Source organism: Saccopteryx leptura, chromosome 2, assembly GCF_036850995.1.
Source record: "Saccopteryx leptura isolate mSacLep1 chromosome 2, mSacLep1_pri_phased_curated, whole genome shotgun sequence".
Taxonomy (NCBI): Eukaryota; Metazoa; Chordata; class Mammalia; order Chiroptera; family Emballonuridae; genus Saccopteryx; species Saccopteryx leptura.
In genome coordinates this window covers 217,410,278-217,427,755 of record NC_089504.1, presented here as the reverse complement: position 1 = coordinate 217,427,755, position 17,478 = coordinate 217,410,278, and the positions used below count along the sequence as shown (strand labels likewise).

The following is a 17,478-nucleotide window of genomic DNA, read 5'->3' as shown; positions in this document are numbered from 1 at the left end:
CCTGTCTGGTCTGTCAAGGCCCTGGGCGGAGACCACAGGGGCGTACTGTAGGTGAACAAAGTGGGGTTGTACTGGCAGCGGTGAGAGAAGGCACATAATGGGGCGGGGCAGAGAAGGCACACGAGAAGGCAGATGGAATGTTATGGGACATGACCATTGACTGGGAGGTTTTGGAGGGGTGGCTTTGTGCTAGAGTGTATGCTGTCAGAAAGTGAGTGGGCATCTCAATAAACCTAGTTTATGGAGAGAGGCAAACTAGCCCAAAGATAAGCTATCAGTAGTAAAAAAGTAAGAGTCTCTCCTTTTGCCCAAGGGGGAAGGTGATATTTGGTGGATGACACGGTGGTCATTTTTTCTCTCTGGCTTTGCTGAAATTGTACAGGGGCATGGCTCTGTGTCACTTTATCCTGGTCGGGGAGTAGCCTTGTGTGTTCTGTGAGATTGTTTCTGTTGCTAGGATAGTGACAGGGCCCAGCTGAGAGTGACGGGCCACTTCCGAATATTGGGGCTGCTCTGCTCTCCATCTCAGGAGGAAAGGTGCCCACCCACCAGATAGATTATCGAGCGGGATGTTGGGCCCCACCATTTCTGACCCTTCAGACTCAATAAATCCCCAAAGTGATTCGCACAGGCAACAGCAGCCACCAATGCCCATTTGGCGGTTGCGGTGAGCACACCATATGTCCTGAGATGTGGGCCCAGGGGGCCTGCAGGCTTTCTCAGACAGGGCTGCAAGAGGTAGCTGGGGCCCACTGCCCAGGCCACTTCCTCAGCTAGTAGGACACATATTTGGAGGTTAATGAGAATGACCAGGTGGTTACAACTCACCTATTCTTCTTTTCAATAGACTTCAACGAATGTTTCTATGAGGAACTCAACGGCTGCCCTGAAAGGGAGCTATGTTTAAATGTGGAGGGCTCTTACCAGTGCGACCACCACCCAGAGCCACCGGCCTCATCTCCCCAGAAGCTGAACTGCACGTGTGAAGGTAAGATGGCGCAGGACTCGCTTAAGGAACCTTTTCAGGCTCAACGGCCCATCGACCACAGAGATCCTCTCTTCTTGCAAAGAGGGACCAGGGGGCTCAGGGGCAGAGAATAGTCCCCTAGTTCTGTAGATCGTTCTTAATCTCATATTGTTCTCTTCTCCCCTTCATCCTTTGATCAAACTGATGTTTGTTTATGTGCCACTCACTGTGTGAGATGCTGGTGCCAGAAACATGTATGGCTATATCATCATCTCTATGCCCAAGACACTTAGTGGAGAACATGCCAACTGCTGGCCAAGCGTGATGCATAGAAAGTGGTAGGATGCCCATGCAACTTATTGTTTAAATTGAGACACCTTTCAGAGTGGAAGGAGCCTGATTAATACTTACATTGAGACCAGGAATAATCTGGACCATCCCTGGGATTACTGATAAATTAGATGCAAAAGAGAAAGAGGGAGACGAGGCAGAATGTACACGTCTTACCTGAACAATGGAATAGATGGTGATTCCTGAATGAGTAGGGGGAAGACTAGGGTTATTATTATTATTATTATTATTATTGTAGTTTAAATTGAGAAGGGGTGGAAATTGAGTGGAGAGGCCAGGATGCTGCCTGAGCTGGATATTGGGTGCTGGAGCTCACAGGCAGGCAGAGCTGCATTTGGAAATCTGGGGCCATCCATGTCCAGGTGACATTGCACTATGGGCATGGTTGGGAGAAGTGAGGTGGCTCGGGGACTGTGGCTGAGGAGTCCCCCTATTTAGAAGTCAGTATAGGATGAGGGGCTTGCAAAGAGACTGAGAGAGGTGAGAAGGACAGTAGGAAAGAGGCCTTGGGAGTCTGTTCACAATGACGAGGCTCAGAAATCAAGCAGAACTTGGAGGAAGAGGAAGACTCCTAGGAAGTCTTTTTGAAAGATGGGTGATACCAAAGCAGGCTTGTGTACTGATGGGCAAGACCTAGCCAATTCTTGCAGCTCTGGAGCCCAGAAAATCTTTTTCTCTTCTGAGAAGCTGCTCTTGAACTTCTGCCCTCCCCTTAGGGCTTCCCCAGCTGGGGGTGATGGTCACCTGCAGCTGCTCCAATGGCTGGCCTGTGGTCAGGAGAGGTTCAGTGCCCACAGGCTGCAGGACTATCTGCAGGTGAGTGAGGCTGCAGGTGCAGCTGGGGAAGTGAGCAGGAGACACTCAGATGGAATCTTCTAGCTTTCATGAATAAGCAGGGAGGGTTTGGTTAGTCTGCATTCCTTCACTTAAGGGACACGTTTTAATGAGTGCTTACTATGTGCCAGGTACTGTGCCTACTATGCTAGGTGAAGAATAGAGCTCAGGGTAGACCCCAAGTCCATTCTTTTTTCCTTTGTGACAGAACTTAGATTGAGTTTTGTGTGGAAATGTGTCAGTTGAAAAGACTACATTTTCCTACCTCTCTTGTGTGGCCATGTGACTCATCTTAGCCAATGAGATGTAGCAGAAGTTTCCACGAGAGTCAGGAAGACTACTTATTAGTTACAGGCCTTGCTGAGACCAGGCGGGGCACAGGACTGTTATGGCCAAGGCCCCATTAGCCGTCTGAGCCACGTGGTGACCTTGAGGATAAGGCTAAGCAAAGACAGTGAGGGGGCCTGGGCAAGGAGTATACCTGATGGAGGTCAAATCCTGTTATGTGGGGTTTCCTATTAAATGGAGCAGTTGATCCTAATCCAGGTGACATAGGACAAGGCAGGGAGCAGGGAGGCACAATCGGGTAGGGTCCTGGGAGCAGGTGGCTGGTGGTGGGACAGCAGGTATGGTGGGGAGGTGTGTGTGCTGGACAAGCACCAGGCCTCCCTGAGGACAACTGGGCCCCAACCACAGGCCGGGAGGGCGTTGGCAGGAGAGGAGGCTGTAGGGTGGGACTTGGATGGACTGGGTACTTCTCTCATAGTTTGGCCTAGAGCAGATACCACGTATTCAATTTGGCCACTAAAACTGTCTCTTGTCATTGCAGACTCTGATTTATTACTTTAGCAACATTCTAGTAACAGTGGAAAGATAAGTCACCTCAACTCCCAATGCCCCCACAAACTGTTTTATTTTTCTCTGCTGCCTCCCAGGTTTTCTGCCTGATTTCAATCCTTCTATGTAGGCAGTTTTGTAGTTTGCCTTATTCGTCCACCATTATGTCATATAAAAGTTTCCAAGAAGCAACCTGGTCTTCATAATTCGAAATTTTCAATGGTTGAATAATAATGCTGTTGTATAGCTGTGATATAATGTTTTAGCTATTTGCCTCATGGGAGGCATTAAGGTGGCTTCTAACATTTTGCTATAAAAACTAGAACTTTCATTAACATTGTGAAGTGGGTATGAAGAATATTGTTATGATCATGTTCGAATCACTTAGTTTAATTTACATGTCCTGTCCCCTTTAAAGGGCCTTTCCTTTGTTCATAATAACACAGCATAGAGCTGCTTAGCACTTAAGTCACCCAGGCTCTGTAATAAGCACTCTTACAGTATCAATTTATTTAATCCTTAAAACAATGCCACCAGGCAACTGCCCCACAGTGCATCCCCCAGGGGCTGTGCCTCATCATAGGCATTGTGCTACCCCCTGGCCATGCTCCCCCATCTGTCAGGGCTTGACTAGAGCTCTAGAGCTGTGGGATGTTTCCTCTGGTGATCCAGAGCCCAACAGGATAATGAGTGCAAGGCCCTTACTGAGCCTTCTGGCTGTGCTGTGTGGGGGAGAGGGTGGAGGCTGCAGGAAGACACTGGGGAGGGGCTGGCTCCCAGCACCACTGGAGGACCCAGAGGGGTCTGGGGTCAGTCTTCATCTACTAGAATATTCTACCTCCCCCAGGATGAAGCTCCCCAGGGAAGGTCTCCTAGTCACTGCCAGTGAGTCCCGATACTTGGCAAATAATAGACATTCAACACATACTTGATATCAATGAATGAAAAGGGATACTTGAGTGATGGCTATTCCTTGTATTCCTTGGGTATCTGGAGGTTTGAATGGTACACCTACCAGCCCATTTCTAGCAACAAGACACTCCCCCACTATGCAGCTTACGATGTGGAGGGTCTAATTAGAGCTGTGCATTCCCTCCACGCACAACTGTGTCCATCCAGCTTTGCACAGATTGCCCTGCAGACCATCCTTAGATCTCCTTTGCTGTGGCCTTGGGTGTGGGGAGAGAATCCTGTCCATCATTGAGAATAGATTCAAATACAGTAATCTGAGAGAAACGTTAGACTCTATTTCTAGTTAGAGATGTCAGCAGCCAAACTCCACCATGCTGCCCAGGTACTGAGTTGTGAGATTCCTTCCAGTAAAGGTCCGCTCCACAGGTAAACACAAACGGGGAATGGCCCGCCCACCTTCACCCCTCATAGGGTAGAAAGGGAGGACCCAGCTTTGCCAGCTCCGACCCTTAGAGAGAATCCAGTGGTGTACTGCTCAGAGGAGCCCCACATGTTTTACATTTAGAAGATAACATAAATGAGCAATCTGCTGGAATGGCTGAGAGGTACAAACCCATGGAAAATACAGCGCAAAATTCACATGCTTTTCTTGTGAAAATTAGTCATTCAATTAATGACACACAAGGCAGCTGGATTCTTGCACAAAATAGAAACCGTAAAAATGTGCCCAGTTGGCAGTAATATTCCAGGAACACGTTCTGCTTTCAGGACAGAGTGGAACTGTATTCAAGGTCATCTTTACTCCCTCTGACATGGTCTGCTTCCCAGCTGGAACTGGACAGCTATTCTGCTCCATAGAGAAACGTCTCCTGTACTTGAGCTTGGCCAGGGCAGGACTGCCCTCTCGAGAGGCGGCCAGGCTGACAGGAAGTGGCCTCCCAAGTTCACTGGGGCCGAGACTCCTCACCCCTAAATGAATGCTCCAACTCTTGGCTTGTCAGGGTGACAAGTCCAAGGGACAAGGGAACAGCTTGACATGGGATATCCTGGGAAAGGCAGCATCCCCAACAGGTCCCTTCCTGCTTCACCAGTGACAGGTTAGAGCTGCCCAGGTGAAACAAGGCCTAGACCCACAGACACAGGAAATCCAATGTGCTTCCCCGAGATGAAGGTCAAGTTCCCGACTGAAGGACGGGAAGGGCCACATGGCAGCAGTGTCTGCCCACCATTGAGATCCAACAATTGGGTGTTATTTCTTAGGGCCACATTTTAAGAGGGCTGTCAAAATCCTAAAGGGCCAGTGAGAGCCAGGGTATCCTGGCTGATGAAGGACTAAAATCTGGGTTTGAGCATAAGGGCAGGCAGACTATTCCCAGTTGAGCACGTCTCATGCTCTGTTCTACAAGAGAAGGATTAGTGTGTCAGAAGCTGGCAGATTTTGCAGCAATACAAACTTTCCAAGTTGCTGTCCAGCCAACAACTGCCTTGAAAACTCGTTAGGGAAGACTGGGAGGTGGCCTCATCTACTATGGCTGCTGTAACAAAGCGCCACATGCCTGGTGGTATAAAACAGTGGGGAAAAGGGGAAAAAGAAAAAAGAAAGAAAGAAAGTGACCAGCTTAATTTAAAAAAAAGAATAAAACAACAGAAATGTATTCTGTCATAGTTCTGCAGGACAGAAGTCTGTAAGGGAGAGGTGAGTCATCTTCAAATACACTCTACCCCCTCCTCGTCCTGGGAGAGTTATCAGGGAACAGCAGGAGTTTAAGTAGAGGCTCCCAGTCCCATCTGAGTATGGCAGTGTGTGTGTGTGGGGGGGGGGGGGGGGGGGGGCGGGGCTCACCACTGTCGTGGCTGCCAGTCATTTATCTTTTCCACCTGCTTTGAGGGGGATCCCTAGGGGTTCACAGTAAGAAAGCATGCACACACAGGGCACCCCCACTTATAAAGGGAATTTCAGTACTCAGTTGGAGGAGGACACAGCAGAGCTGAGTCACAGAACTAGGGTGAGGCACTAAACGTGATTCTGAGCCTCTTGGCAGTCAAGGCAAAAAGGGAAATGGGTCGAATTAGACTTATTTTTATTTATTTATTTTTTACTGAAAGGAAGCCTACACACTTGTCTAGAAAACAATTTTTTCATGATACTAGAAAACATGTTTTATGTATCCTTACATAAAGGGCTTTGGGAAACCAGATTTTTAAAAAATTGTTTCTTTTTACTATAGTTTTGCAAAAAATTTTAAAAATATATCTTCATGGCTTGCTTTTTATAGAACTCAAATTTAGATGTAAAAATTATTGTGCCTAGACTGAGGACCAACCTATTTTTTATTTTTATTTATTTATTTTTTGAGGGGTATTTTTCCAAAGTTAGAAGTAGGGAGGCAGTCAGACAGACTCCTGCATGTGCCCGACTGGGATCCACTAGGGGGTGATGCTCTGTTGTGGCTGGAGCCTTTCTAGCACCTGAGGTAGAAGCCATGTAGCCATCCTCAGCGCCTGGGCCAACTTTGCTCCAATGGAACCTTGGCTGTGGGAGGGGAAGAGAGAGATAGAGAGAAAGGAGGGAGGGAAGAGTGGAGAAGCAGATGGACGCTTCTCCTATGTGCCCTGACTGGGAATCGAACCCAGGACTTCCACACACTGGGCCAATGCTCCACCGTTGAGCCAACCAGCCAGGGCCCCATGTTTTACATAATTCACATTACCTTGTTGTCTGCCAGAATTTTTCTTCCATAACAATATTTAATTATATTTGAATATTAAAATGTATATTAATTGTTATATTAGAGTATTATAAACTAGAGTGTTAAATTAGAGCATTTTTCCCTCAAACATGGACCTCAATATAAAAACATAAGAAGCCTCAGCCTGATTCCTGAATCTGGCTCCCTTTTTTAAAAATTTTTATCTCTCTGAAGTGAGAAGCAGGGAGGCAGAGAGACAGACTTGTGCACTCACCCGACTGGGATACAACAGACAAGCTCACTAGGGAGTGATGCTCTACCCATCTAGGGCATTGCTCCATTGAAACTTGAGCCATTCTAGTGCCTGAGGCAGAGGCCACGGAGCCATCCTCAGCATCTGGGCCAACTTTGCTCCAATGGAGCCTTGGTTGCAGGAGGGGAAGAAAGAAATAGAGAGAAAGGAGAGGGGGAAAGGTGGAGAAGCAGATGGGCGCTTCTCCTGTGTGCCCTGTCTGAGAATCGAACCCAAGACATCCACATGCCAGGCTGATGCTCTACCACTGAGCAAACTGGCTAGGACCTAGCTCCCTTTCTTAAAAGACACAGTCAGATTGGAGTAGGGCCCACTGTAAGTACCTAACTTTAAATTAGTTACCTCTTTAAAGACCCTGTCTCCCAATACAGTCACATTCTCATGTCCTGGGAGTTAAAATTTATGAATATTGGGGATACAATTTAGCCTGTGACACACCACAATGACCATAGCTGCAAAAACAACTGTGGTTGTTCCTGTGTCTTGGTTATTGTAATTTTTTATTTTAATTTAACTTTATTTTTTTACAGAGACAGAGAGAAAGTCAGAGTGAGGGATAGACAGGGACAGACAGATAGGAACGGAGAGATGAGAAGCATCAATCATTAGTTTTTCGTTGTGCATTGTGACACCTTAGTTGTTCATTGATTGCTTTCTCATATGTGCCTTGACCACGGGCCTTCAGCAGACCGAGTAACCCCTGGCTTGAGCCAGCGACCTTGGGTCCAAGCTGGTGAGCTTTTGCTCAAACCAGATGAGCCCACGCTCAAGCTGGCGACCTCGGGGTCTCAAACCTGGGTCTTCCGCATCCCAGTTCGACGCTCTATCCACTGCGCCACCGCCTGGTCAGGTATGTCTTGGCTATTGTAAAGAGTGCTGCAATGAATATTGAGGTGCAGAAATCGCTTTGAGGTAGTGTTTTATTTCCTTTGAATAAATACTCAGAGGTGGATTTCTGGACCGTAGGGCAGCTCTAGGTTTAATTCTTTGAGGAATCTCCATAGTGACTACACCAACAGTGCACAAGGGTCCCTTTTTTTCCACATCCTTGCCAGCACTTACCTCTTGTCTTTTTTTTTTTTTTTCTTTTTTCTTTTTTTTTTTTTTTTTTGCATTTTTCTAAAGTTGGAAACAGGGAGAGACAGTCAGACAGACTCCCGCATGCGCCCGGCCGGGATCCACCCGGCACGCCCACCATGGGGCGACGCTCTGCCCACCAGGGGGCGATGCTCTGCCCATCCTGGGCGTCGCCATGTTGCGACCAGAGCCACTCTAGCGCCTGGGGCAGAGGCCACAGAGCCATCCCCAGCGCCCGGGCCATCTTTGCTCCAATGGAGCCGTGGCTGCGGGAGGGGAAGAGAGAGACAGAGAGGAAGGCGCGGCGGAGGGGTGGAGAAGCAAATGGACGCTTCTCCTATGTGCCCTGGCCGGGAATCGAACCCGGGTCCTCCGCACGCTAGGCCGACGCTCTACCTCTGAGCCAACCGGCCAGGGCACCTCTTGTCTTTTTGACAACAGCCATTCTGACAAGTTCGAGGGGATGTCTCACTGTGGTTTTGATTTGTATTTCCCTTACGAGCAGTGATGCTGAACGTCCTTTCATGGGCTTGCTGCCATCTGCATGTCTTCTTTAGGAAATGTCTATTCAGATTTTTGGCCCATTTTGTGATTAGATTATTTGATTTTTGCTATTAAGTTGTGTAAGTTCCATACTTATTTTGAATACTAACACCTTATCAAGTGTATGATGTGCAAACATCTCCCATTGTGTAGGTTGCCCTTTCGTCTTATTGATGGTCTCCTTTTTCCGTGCAGAAGCATTTTGGTTTGTGCAGTCTCACTGGCTGACTTTTACTTTTGCTGCCTCTCTCTGGCGTTCTCCATATCTTCCCTTTCTGTGCATTCATAGATGGACCTCCCATCACAGACTACATGGTCCTCAGTGTCACCAGCAACAGCTTTCAAGTGTCCTGGAGTTTGAATTCCACCCAGAACCACACCTTTCACGTGCAGGTTTACAGAGGTGAGGGGCTGCTCAGGAGTGCCAGGACCCAGGGGATAACCCTGGAGGTGACTGGGCTAGAGGCCGGAGTGCTGTACAGGGTGAAGACCAGCTACCAGGCGTGTAGGACCAACATCACCACCATGCTGACAGTCAGAACAGGTAAGCCACTCATCTGAACACCACGTGGTGCCTGTGAGCTGGTCTTTCTATTCTGGTTCTGTTGGCCTCAGAGATTCAAATTGTGGCTCTTCTTATAACCAAGTGGGGCAGGCATCAACCAGGCCCCACTGTCCTAAAGGGGCCGTGGGTGCTCCGTGTCCTCTGAGCAGTGTCATGCTGGTCATAGCCATCACAAGGTCCCTCGCTCCCCTCCACAGCGTCCTGCCGGGGCTGAGTCCGAGGGCTGAGGTGTTGAGGGATCCATAGGGACCCCGCCTTTCTATAGTTTGAAGGACTTGTAAAGGAGTCAGATAAAGTGATGCAAAGGCTGGTGGTGATTTGCACACCTTGAAAGACTGTCTCACTGAACTCCACAGGGCTGAGTGTGTATAACTTCCCCAAACCAAAACCTGAGCCACCACGCAAAATCCTCAGGAAGCATGCCTCATTTCCCATACTGTGTGCTTGACAAGCTAATACCATGTCCACCGTATTGGTGCTGTGAAAGAACTTTATCCTCCAAACTAGCTCAGTGAATGAACTGGGAATTCTCGTGTCCAGAAGGCAGCTGGCATAGCCCATGTGACTCTACCAGGTGACTGACTTTTGTCCTGCTCCATGATTTGAGTTCCCCTTTGCCTGGTCATAGTGACACCTGGGCAGTGTAAGCCTCAATCTATTTTTTTTTATTCAATGAGAAGGGGGGAGGCAAAGAGACAGACTCACACATGCTCCCCTACCAGGATCCACCCAGCAAGCCCACTAGGAGGTGATGCTTTGCCCATGTGGGGCTTTGCTCCATTCATTGCTAAGCAACCAAGCTCTTCTTAGCGCCTGAGGTGGAGGCCAGCCATCCTTAGGGCTTGGGGCTAACTTGCAAGTTGGGGAGAGAAAGAGAGAGAAAGAGGGAGAGAATCAAGAGAGGGATGGATGGAGAAGCAGATGGGTGTGTTTCCTGTGTGCCCTGACCAGGACATCCACACGTTGGACTGATGCGCTACCACTGAGCCAACTGGCCATGGCCTTTTTTTTTTTCTTTCTCCTGTAAGTCTAGGCTTTAGGAAAAATATTGACAGAAAATTGCATAATATTGCATCACTGGATTTTAGTTACTTTGCATGATTGTCTGTCTCAGATGCCCGTGTGTTTGGAGTCATGGTGAGGATCCTGAACCGCACAATGACCGAGCCGCTGCTGAACCACAGCAGCCCCGAGTACCAGGACTTTTCCCAGCAACTTCTGCATGAGGTAAAGCTGAGGGCAGGCCCAGTAAGCTCCCCCAATGCTCCAAGCAAGGGACCTACACAAGCCATTACTCTCCAGTTATAGGGGACTTAATCTAGATTTGGGGCCAAAGCATCTTTGAAATATGCCTTTGGTTCAAATGGACTACACCACTTGACCCACAGCTGGGTCCTCTGTTGAACTTCTATCCAGGGAACCCGGGGGTCTATCTCCCCATCGGGGGGCAGCTTCACTGAGGGGGCGCTTACCAGTGATCAGACACCCATTCCTCCGTGTGGCTAAAGGGGGAGCCAGGCCAGTGCAAACACTATCTGTCCTCAGATGATGAATTGGAGAAAATAACTTGATAAATTTTCAAGAACTGTGGAAGTTCTAAGATTTTACTCTTCTTGAAAACTCATGAGTTAGCCTCTTTCTGTTGCTGGTGCTGGAAGCAGGCCTGAAATGCCTGGGTCAGGCAAAGGACTTAATTATAGTACAGCGGGTGGTTTGGCCATTATATTGGTGCCAGTTTCACATGGTTGCCAGGTTCCATGGGGTTGACTCAGAGGGACCCAGGTTGATGATGCACACAGTAGGTCTGAACATAGCAGAGGAGTCCCCAAGCTTAGGGAACCTGAACATTTATAATGGGCTGTGAGCAAAATTGCCTAAACCTTACTCTATAGAGAGACATTACTTTATTACATCAGAGAGTGAACAACATATCTGCCCTTGCTCTGGAGGGGCCACGATCTCTCTCCCTCAAGGCCTTGGAAAGATATTCTGGAACAAAAGGGTAGTTAGTACTTCTATTTGAAAAATGTGTAGGAATATGAGAGCTCAAAAGAGGGCTGTCTCTCCACATTCATCTACAGGGAAGGCTGACCCTGAGCCCCTGGCTCTGCTCATGTTTCCTGGCAGATACAGCCCTGTGAGTCGGGAACAGCACCAAATAACCACGAGGTTGTTCCTCAGCAGTCCCCCTTGATCAATAATCCATGCATCAGTCAATCCAACAGTCCGTTGTCTCTCACACAAATTGCCATCCTACCGATTTCCAGGGCACCCAGAGTGTGTTGTGTGTCTCATGCTCCACAATAGGGGGCCTGACTGAGTAGTCACTTTGTGTTCTCATAAATGCACAGTCTGCTGTCCCAGGGGAAGCCGTGTTGGAGGGCGGTGAACCTGGGAGTGTGTCTGCTTGCCCTAAAAGACTGATTGCTGAGTGTCTCTTCTTAGTCATGAAGAGAGCAAAGGATTCTGTCTCACCTGTCAGCCACACCCGAGGTCCTGATTAACAGTTTTGAAGGTGTTGATGGAAAATTGGCTCTAACAAGTGGTGTTGCCTCTCCTTGGCCAGGTGGAAAGTGCCCTTCCACCAGCAGCATCTGACTTGCACAGAAGGGGGAAGCTGAGGCTGCAGATCATGTCCCTCCAGGCCGGAAGCGTGGTCGTGAAGCTCAAAGTGACGGTGCAGGACCCCGAGTTCCCAGTGGGTGTCTCCACGCTGGCCCCCATGCTCCCACGGCTGTGGGCGAGCAGAGTGTTTCAGATCGATCAGAGGGGGACGCTAGTGCAAGGTAGGGGCATTCCCCCATTACCCGAGTGTACCCACCAAGATGCCCCCTACTGTCCATACTACAGTATTTCAGGTCAACATTAACTTTATTCCAAAAGATAGATAAGGTAAATGAAATTTGAATCCTTATTCTGTATTTCTCTGCGGAAACCGGGGACTAGGTCCACAGCCCCAAAACTGTAAGCCCACCTGAGTCCCACACCTGCTGATCCAGAAGGGAAAAGTGATCCGAAGAGCCCAGGACCGGAAGACCTTGCTTCGGAGGTGTTTCTTGGCTGCCGCAGGCCCAGAGCTCAGGGTCAAACCAGGTTGGAGGGCCCACGAGGGGAAGAGGGCGAGAGCTTACTGTGGCTGTGTCAGGGCCCAAGCACCCAAGTGAACCTGGGCCCTAACATGCAGGTCTATTCCATTGGGCCTAATGTTATGTAATTTCACTTGGTGTTGCCTTGAGGCAGGAAATCACAAATCAGGGACAGGAAAAAGAGACCAAGAGATAGAGAGAGAGAGAGAGAGAGAGAGAGAGAGTTACAGAAACATATAAAAGACAGAGAGATGAGGAGAAGAGGGAGAGATAAAAAAGGGATTGAGTCAGAGATAGAGACAGAGATATCAAGAGACAGAGAGAGATGGGAAAGAGAGGACTGGGAAAGATGAGAGAGACAGAAATCTAGAGACAGAGTTAGAGATACATATATAGAGACAGAGTGGGCTGATATGTAAGGAAGGTTTTGTTTTTCAAACACAGAGATCAAGTTCCCTTGTGCAATAAGCACACCTGCAGTCTCTACATCAGCAGACTGAGGTCTGTAGGATGAGTGTCCCTCTGATGCCCCAGTGGAACTGGGCTCAAAACGAGCTGTCATCTCCTTTGACTCTGTCCTGTGCTGGCTTGCTGTTCCAACCTCCTTCTACCTAAAGATGCAGGGAAGGATGACAGTGCCACACCTCAAGTCATACCTGCCTGCTTAACCTGGAAGTAGCCCTGTCACTCAGCCCCTGGAGAAGGATGGCAGTGGCTCTCAGCCCCAGCGGGCACTGGGTGTGCTGTGGGCAGGGCTTCAGCTTGCGCCCCCAGGGCCCACCTGAGACCAGCTAGGAGCCATGTGCAGGGATCCAGCAGCCCTTTGGCACCACTTCCCACTGTCCTTGTGCCCCAGGGCTTAGGTTATTCCAGATCTTTGTCCAAAGATGCAGTGTGCTGAATGGTGGCCTCCAGAAGACATAGCACACAGAACGGCAAAAGGGACCTTATTTGGAAGAAGGATCTTTACAGATGTAATTAAGGTAGGATCTGAGATCATCCTGGATCAGGATGGCCCCTAAATCCAGTGGCAAACCAAATGTCCTTAGCAGAGATGAAGAGAAGACTCAGAGATAGAGAAGGCCACGTGAAGATGGAGTGGTGTGGCCACAAACTGAGGAATCCCTGAGCCTTGAGAAGCTGAGGAGGACCCCCGCCCACCCCAGGAGACTTCAGAGGGACTCCCCCCCCCCCCACACACACACCTGGAGTTTGGAATTTGGCCTCTAGAACTATGAGAGATGAATGTTGTTGTTTTAAGTCAGTTTAAAAGCTTGTGGTAATTTGGTATGCAGCCTCAGAAAGCTCAGAAGAGGAAGAGGCACCTTGCATTGCTGACACTCTAAGGTTCTCAGCACATCATTTTGAGGCATCCCCAGGAAGTTCCAGACGTCCCCTTGGAAGTGAATAGCCCAGAGAAGGCTTTCGCCCTGCAGGGTCCTGACAAACAGTGGGCTGTTTGCATAACGTTTTGGAGCAGAGGAGTCCCTGGGGGAAGGCCTCCCTGTGCAGGCAATTGCCCTTGGCCCTGGACCAGGAGGCCTTGGGCTGTTTATTGGCAAGAGTGGCGCCCTGCCTGTACAGTTTTCTGACCCAGTTACCACTGACTTCTGACACCAAAACCCTCAGGACAGTCCCTGGGCCGCAGCCTCCACAGGAGAGGGAGTGCAAGCCCGAGCCCACATGTGGGGAAGGCGGTGACCCCTCCCCAGAGTCCCCAACCTTGCAGGCCAGGAACAGGAGAAGAAGCACATTTATTTATTGCTGTTCTGCAGAAAATCAAAACAGAAAGAGCTCCTTTCCCCCGTAGCTCATGTGGAAATGACATTGTTGGCATTATCTGAGTATTGTTAGATCATCCGGGAGCACTTGCTGCCCATGAGTCACCGAGTCCCAACAGTGAGGAGGTCACGTTGTTCTGACCTCATCTTCTCCCTAAGGCCTGTCCATCCAGGGTCACTGGTGGCCACATGTCCGGGGTCTTCCTCTAGGAAGGTGTGTCCTGTGCTGGGAAGCCAGATGCTGAAGAGGCACTGGTCTTGCGAGCCACACCCTCGGGGGGCTGGCAGGTCCTGTCACTTTGCCATGAAGGAGGAAGCATGACATGGAAGGCAGTTCATGGTTTTGCCCAGGACAGGAAGGTTGTAATTGCAGTGCTGATGCTCGTTCACTATGGGACCCTGCACAAGTGACTTCACCTCCCTGGGCCTCGGTGTGCTCACCTGGGAAATGGGGAGATGACCACATATTTCACCTCTTTGGGTGGTTGAATACATGAAGGGTCAGTGCAGGGGTGGAATTTAGCACAGGGCCTGGCACACAGATGACAGACACACTTGGAGTTAACTCTTTCCTTTGAAAAACATTCACATCTTAGGTGAGTGAGTTCTCAGGCCTGGAAGGTCCTCCAGTGTTGCCTGGGTTCCCATGGGTCCTCCTCCTCGAGGGGCTCCTCCCTGCTGCCTCCCATCGCCCCTATCTCCTACCCCTGTCTCCCTGTCCCTTAAGATCTGCTCTCAGGAAGGATCATGCTGCTCAGTTGCTCTCAGTGCCAGTTCCCAACTGGGCTGCCACAGGACATTGCACGTGGACCCCTGTGCTTCAATGTTCTGTCAGCATTGCTCTGTGGGAGGGGTCCCGTGGTCTTCTGTCACCCCTGAAATCACCACAGTGCCACTGGGTAGCCACCTCCTCCTGCAAGCCTATCCATGCTCCCCAAAGCTTGCAGTGGGGGAAGGGATGTGAGCAGAAGGGAGCCTGGCCCTGGACTGTCACCGAGCACCCGGTCTGCTGGCATGAGCTTTCTTTCTTTACATTCGGTGGTGCTGCCTCTTGTCCAGCTTCTGCATGTGGTGCCATTAGAACCAGGTTCTCTGTGCCTGCCTTTCCCTTGGGTGTGAATCTGATGCCAGCACCCAGGGAATACAAGGGTTCTGGCTCACACTTCACCTCCGAAAGGCACCTGGGCCCCAGTGCGGGGCCTTGTGAGGAACCTGCCCCTTCCGGGACCCAGAGGTCCGGTCATTCCTGGGTAGGGGAGTCCTGTACTAGGAGTTGAAGCTTTGCAGTGATTATCCCCCTCTTGTGGGAGGTAGGCCACACCCTTGTCCCAGCTTCAGGACAGGCAGGAGCAGCATCCTATGGGGGCTACTCCCTGCGTCCTTTTCTGGCCAATTAAGGAGGTGAGAGACCACTCAGCAGCTCTGGTTGCTCCCAGACCTGCCTCCTCCCTCTGACCTGGAGAGCTGCCTGGCTTTGGGCTTTCATATAAGACCAAATAAAGCTGTGCCCGCCTTACTCGGGGTTGCTGGTGAGCCGTGTGCTGGGGGGAGCAAATGCTAGATGAGTCACCAGCACTAAAAATATCCACCAGGCGCTCTGCGGTTTGAGCCCAGATCTTCCAGGTCTTGACTGGGACTTTGCTCTCCTCGGGGTGCAGTCCCCCTCAGCACCCTGGAGCTACCTGTAGGCTGGAGGTCAGTCAGGGTTCCAGGAACATCTGGGGGACAGGCCAGCAGGGCCCGGGCTATAAAAGAGCCCTTGTCAGGGTGCACGTGTGTGTGTGTGTGTGTGTGTGTGTGTGTGTGTGTAGTGTTGCATCAGCTAATGAGTGAGCCCACTAATCTCTGGGGAGCTGCTTCCGTGAAGATCACATGCAGCAAAACTAAAAACCACAGAACGGGCCTCTGAGCACCCGTTTTCTGTGCTGCAGGGTTTTCTGCACACGAAACCAAACTCATCCCTTATCTTGACTTGAATCCCAACCAAGCCCGGCTCCTCTGGTGCACTGGGCATGGGTTGGGCACTCTGCCCCAGGCTCCAGGGATGGGGTGCAGAAGGGCCTGGCAGCCCACCCCCGCTTGGGGAAGCCAGTCCCTTCCTGGGCCCCAGTTTGCCTTGCTAGCAGAGGTGCCTCTGTTCGGAGCCACTAGTTCCCCTGGAGGGTAGGGGGATGGGACAAGTAGTGACCCAAAGAGCTGGGTCTGGGCTGCAGGATGGAATTCTAAGGGTGTGGGAAAGCTGATCCCAGCCCAGCTTCTCCCAGCCTGAAAAGCAGTTTGACATATTTATGCCTTAAGGTTTATCATACTTATTGCATGTAGCACTTCATTGATTAGTCATGTGTAAAATGCGTGAGACCATCAGATTCTTTCTTAAAGCAGGTTCGGGAGTAGGGGTGCTGGTCCTGGGGCAGGGGGCTCCCCAAAGAGGAGAGAGGAGAGGGCAGGAGGAAGAAAAGAAAATGATGTTCCTGAGGAATTGTGTTTCTCAGTTTGGCCCAATGCAAACCCTGTCTGCCCACTGTTGGGAAAGGCAGGGCTGGATCTGATGTGAGTGAACCAGGGCTGGGGGCCACCGTGGCATTTTACAGGGATGGGGTGCTTAGCATTATTTTTTTCCAAGTCAGAAAGGTCAGGGCTTCTTGGTGACATGAGTCTTTGGGACTTTTAGAGTCATTCACCAGAGGAAGTACTGAAGGGCCATTCCTGTCCATGTCAAGGAAAGCTCACGCTATGCTTACCTGGACATCCAGCTCAGTCATTTCCTATTTCTTTCTTAAAACACTAAATATTAGGGGGTGTTGACACCTCAAAGAGATAGGGTCTGGGAACAAAGAATAAACAAGGAAGAAGTATATTTACACCTGTGGGTGCTAATACCTTCACAAGTAATCTTTGTTCCCAAATCAGGCAGCCAATGGTGCAGGTCAGCACAGACAGGTGCTTAGCGGGTGGCCTTCGTTCAAGTTCAGGCTTCTAGGGGAGTGTCTGTGCAGGGCCTCCTCCCAAGGGTGCTGGACATCGTGGATACTTCACTCACTGCTGGCCTTCTCCTTTGGGCTATTCGTTGCAAAGATGGTGAGGAAGAAGTCTGTTCTGTCACCATTCATTTTTCTGAGCAGCCTCTGGCCTTTTTCTCTCTGGCTCCCATCTTGTTCCTCCCCCACCTGTCAGATTGGGACGAGTGTGCAGACACCCTGGAGCATGACTGCTCCCCCGCTGCCCAGTGCATCAACCTCGAGGGCTCCTACACCTGCCGCTGCCTAACGGCCAAGGACGCCAACCCCTCCCGAGCTGGCCGGGCCTGTGCAGGTGAGCCCTCCAACCCATCCTTTCCCCCAGCTCTGGGCCATGCCCCCACCCCGGGGACCTGGCTGTGGGGCAGAGCCCACTTCTACATCAGGCACATTGGACACAGTGACAAGGGCTCAGTATACTGTTAGGAACACACAGAAATGTTTTCATTTTAATTTCTTTTAAAATCAAAGGAAATAAATGAATATAATAATAGTGAATATCAAC

General features: G+C 50.1%; 1 protein-coding gene across 5 annotated transcripts in view; it reads left to right on the top strand.

Annotated features, from left to right (window-relative positions):
- Positions 1-17,478, top strand: part of UMODL1 (uromodulin like 1) — a 64,979-nt gene that overhangs the window by 13,881 nt on the left and 33,620 nt on the right. For all 5 annotated transcript variants that reach the window (XM_066370126.1, XM_066370125.1, XM_066370122.1 and 2 more), the window contains 5 exons: positions 848-988; positions 8,814-9,068; positions 10,204-10,316; positions 11,656-11,875; positions 17,131-17,268. In XM_066370126.1, coding sequence (XP_066226223.1) covers positions 848-988; positions 8,814-9,068; positions 10,204-10,316; positions 11,656-11,875; positions 17,131-17,268 — 867 coding nt within the window. The remainder of the gene's footprint in view (positions 1-847; positions 989-8,813; positions 9,069-10,203; positions 10,317-11,655; positions 11,876-17,130; positions 17,269-17,478) is intronic.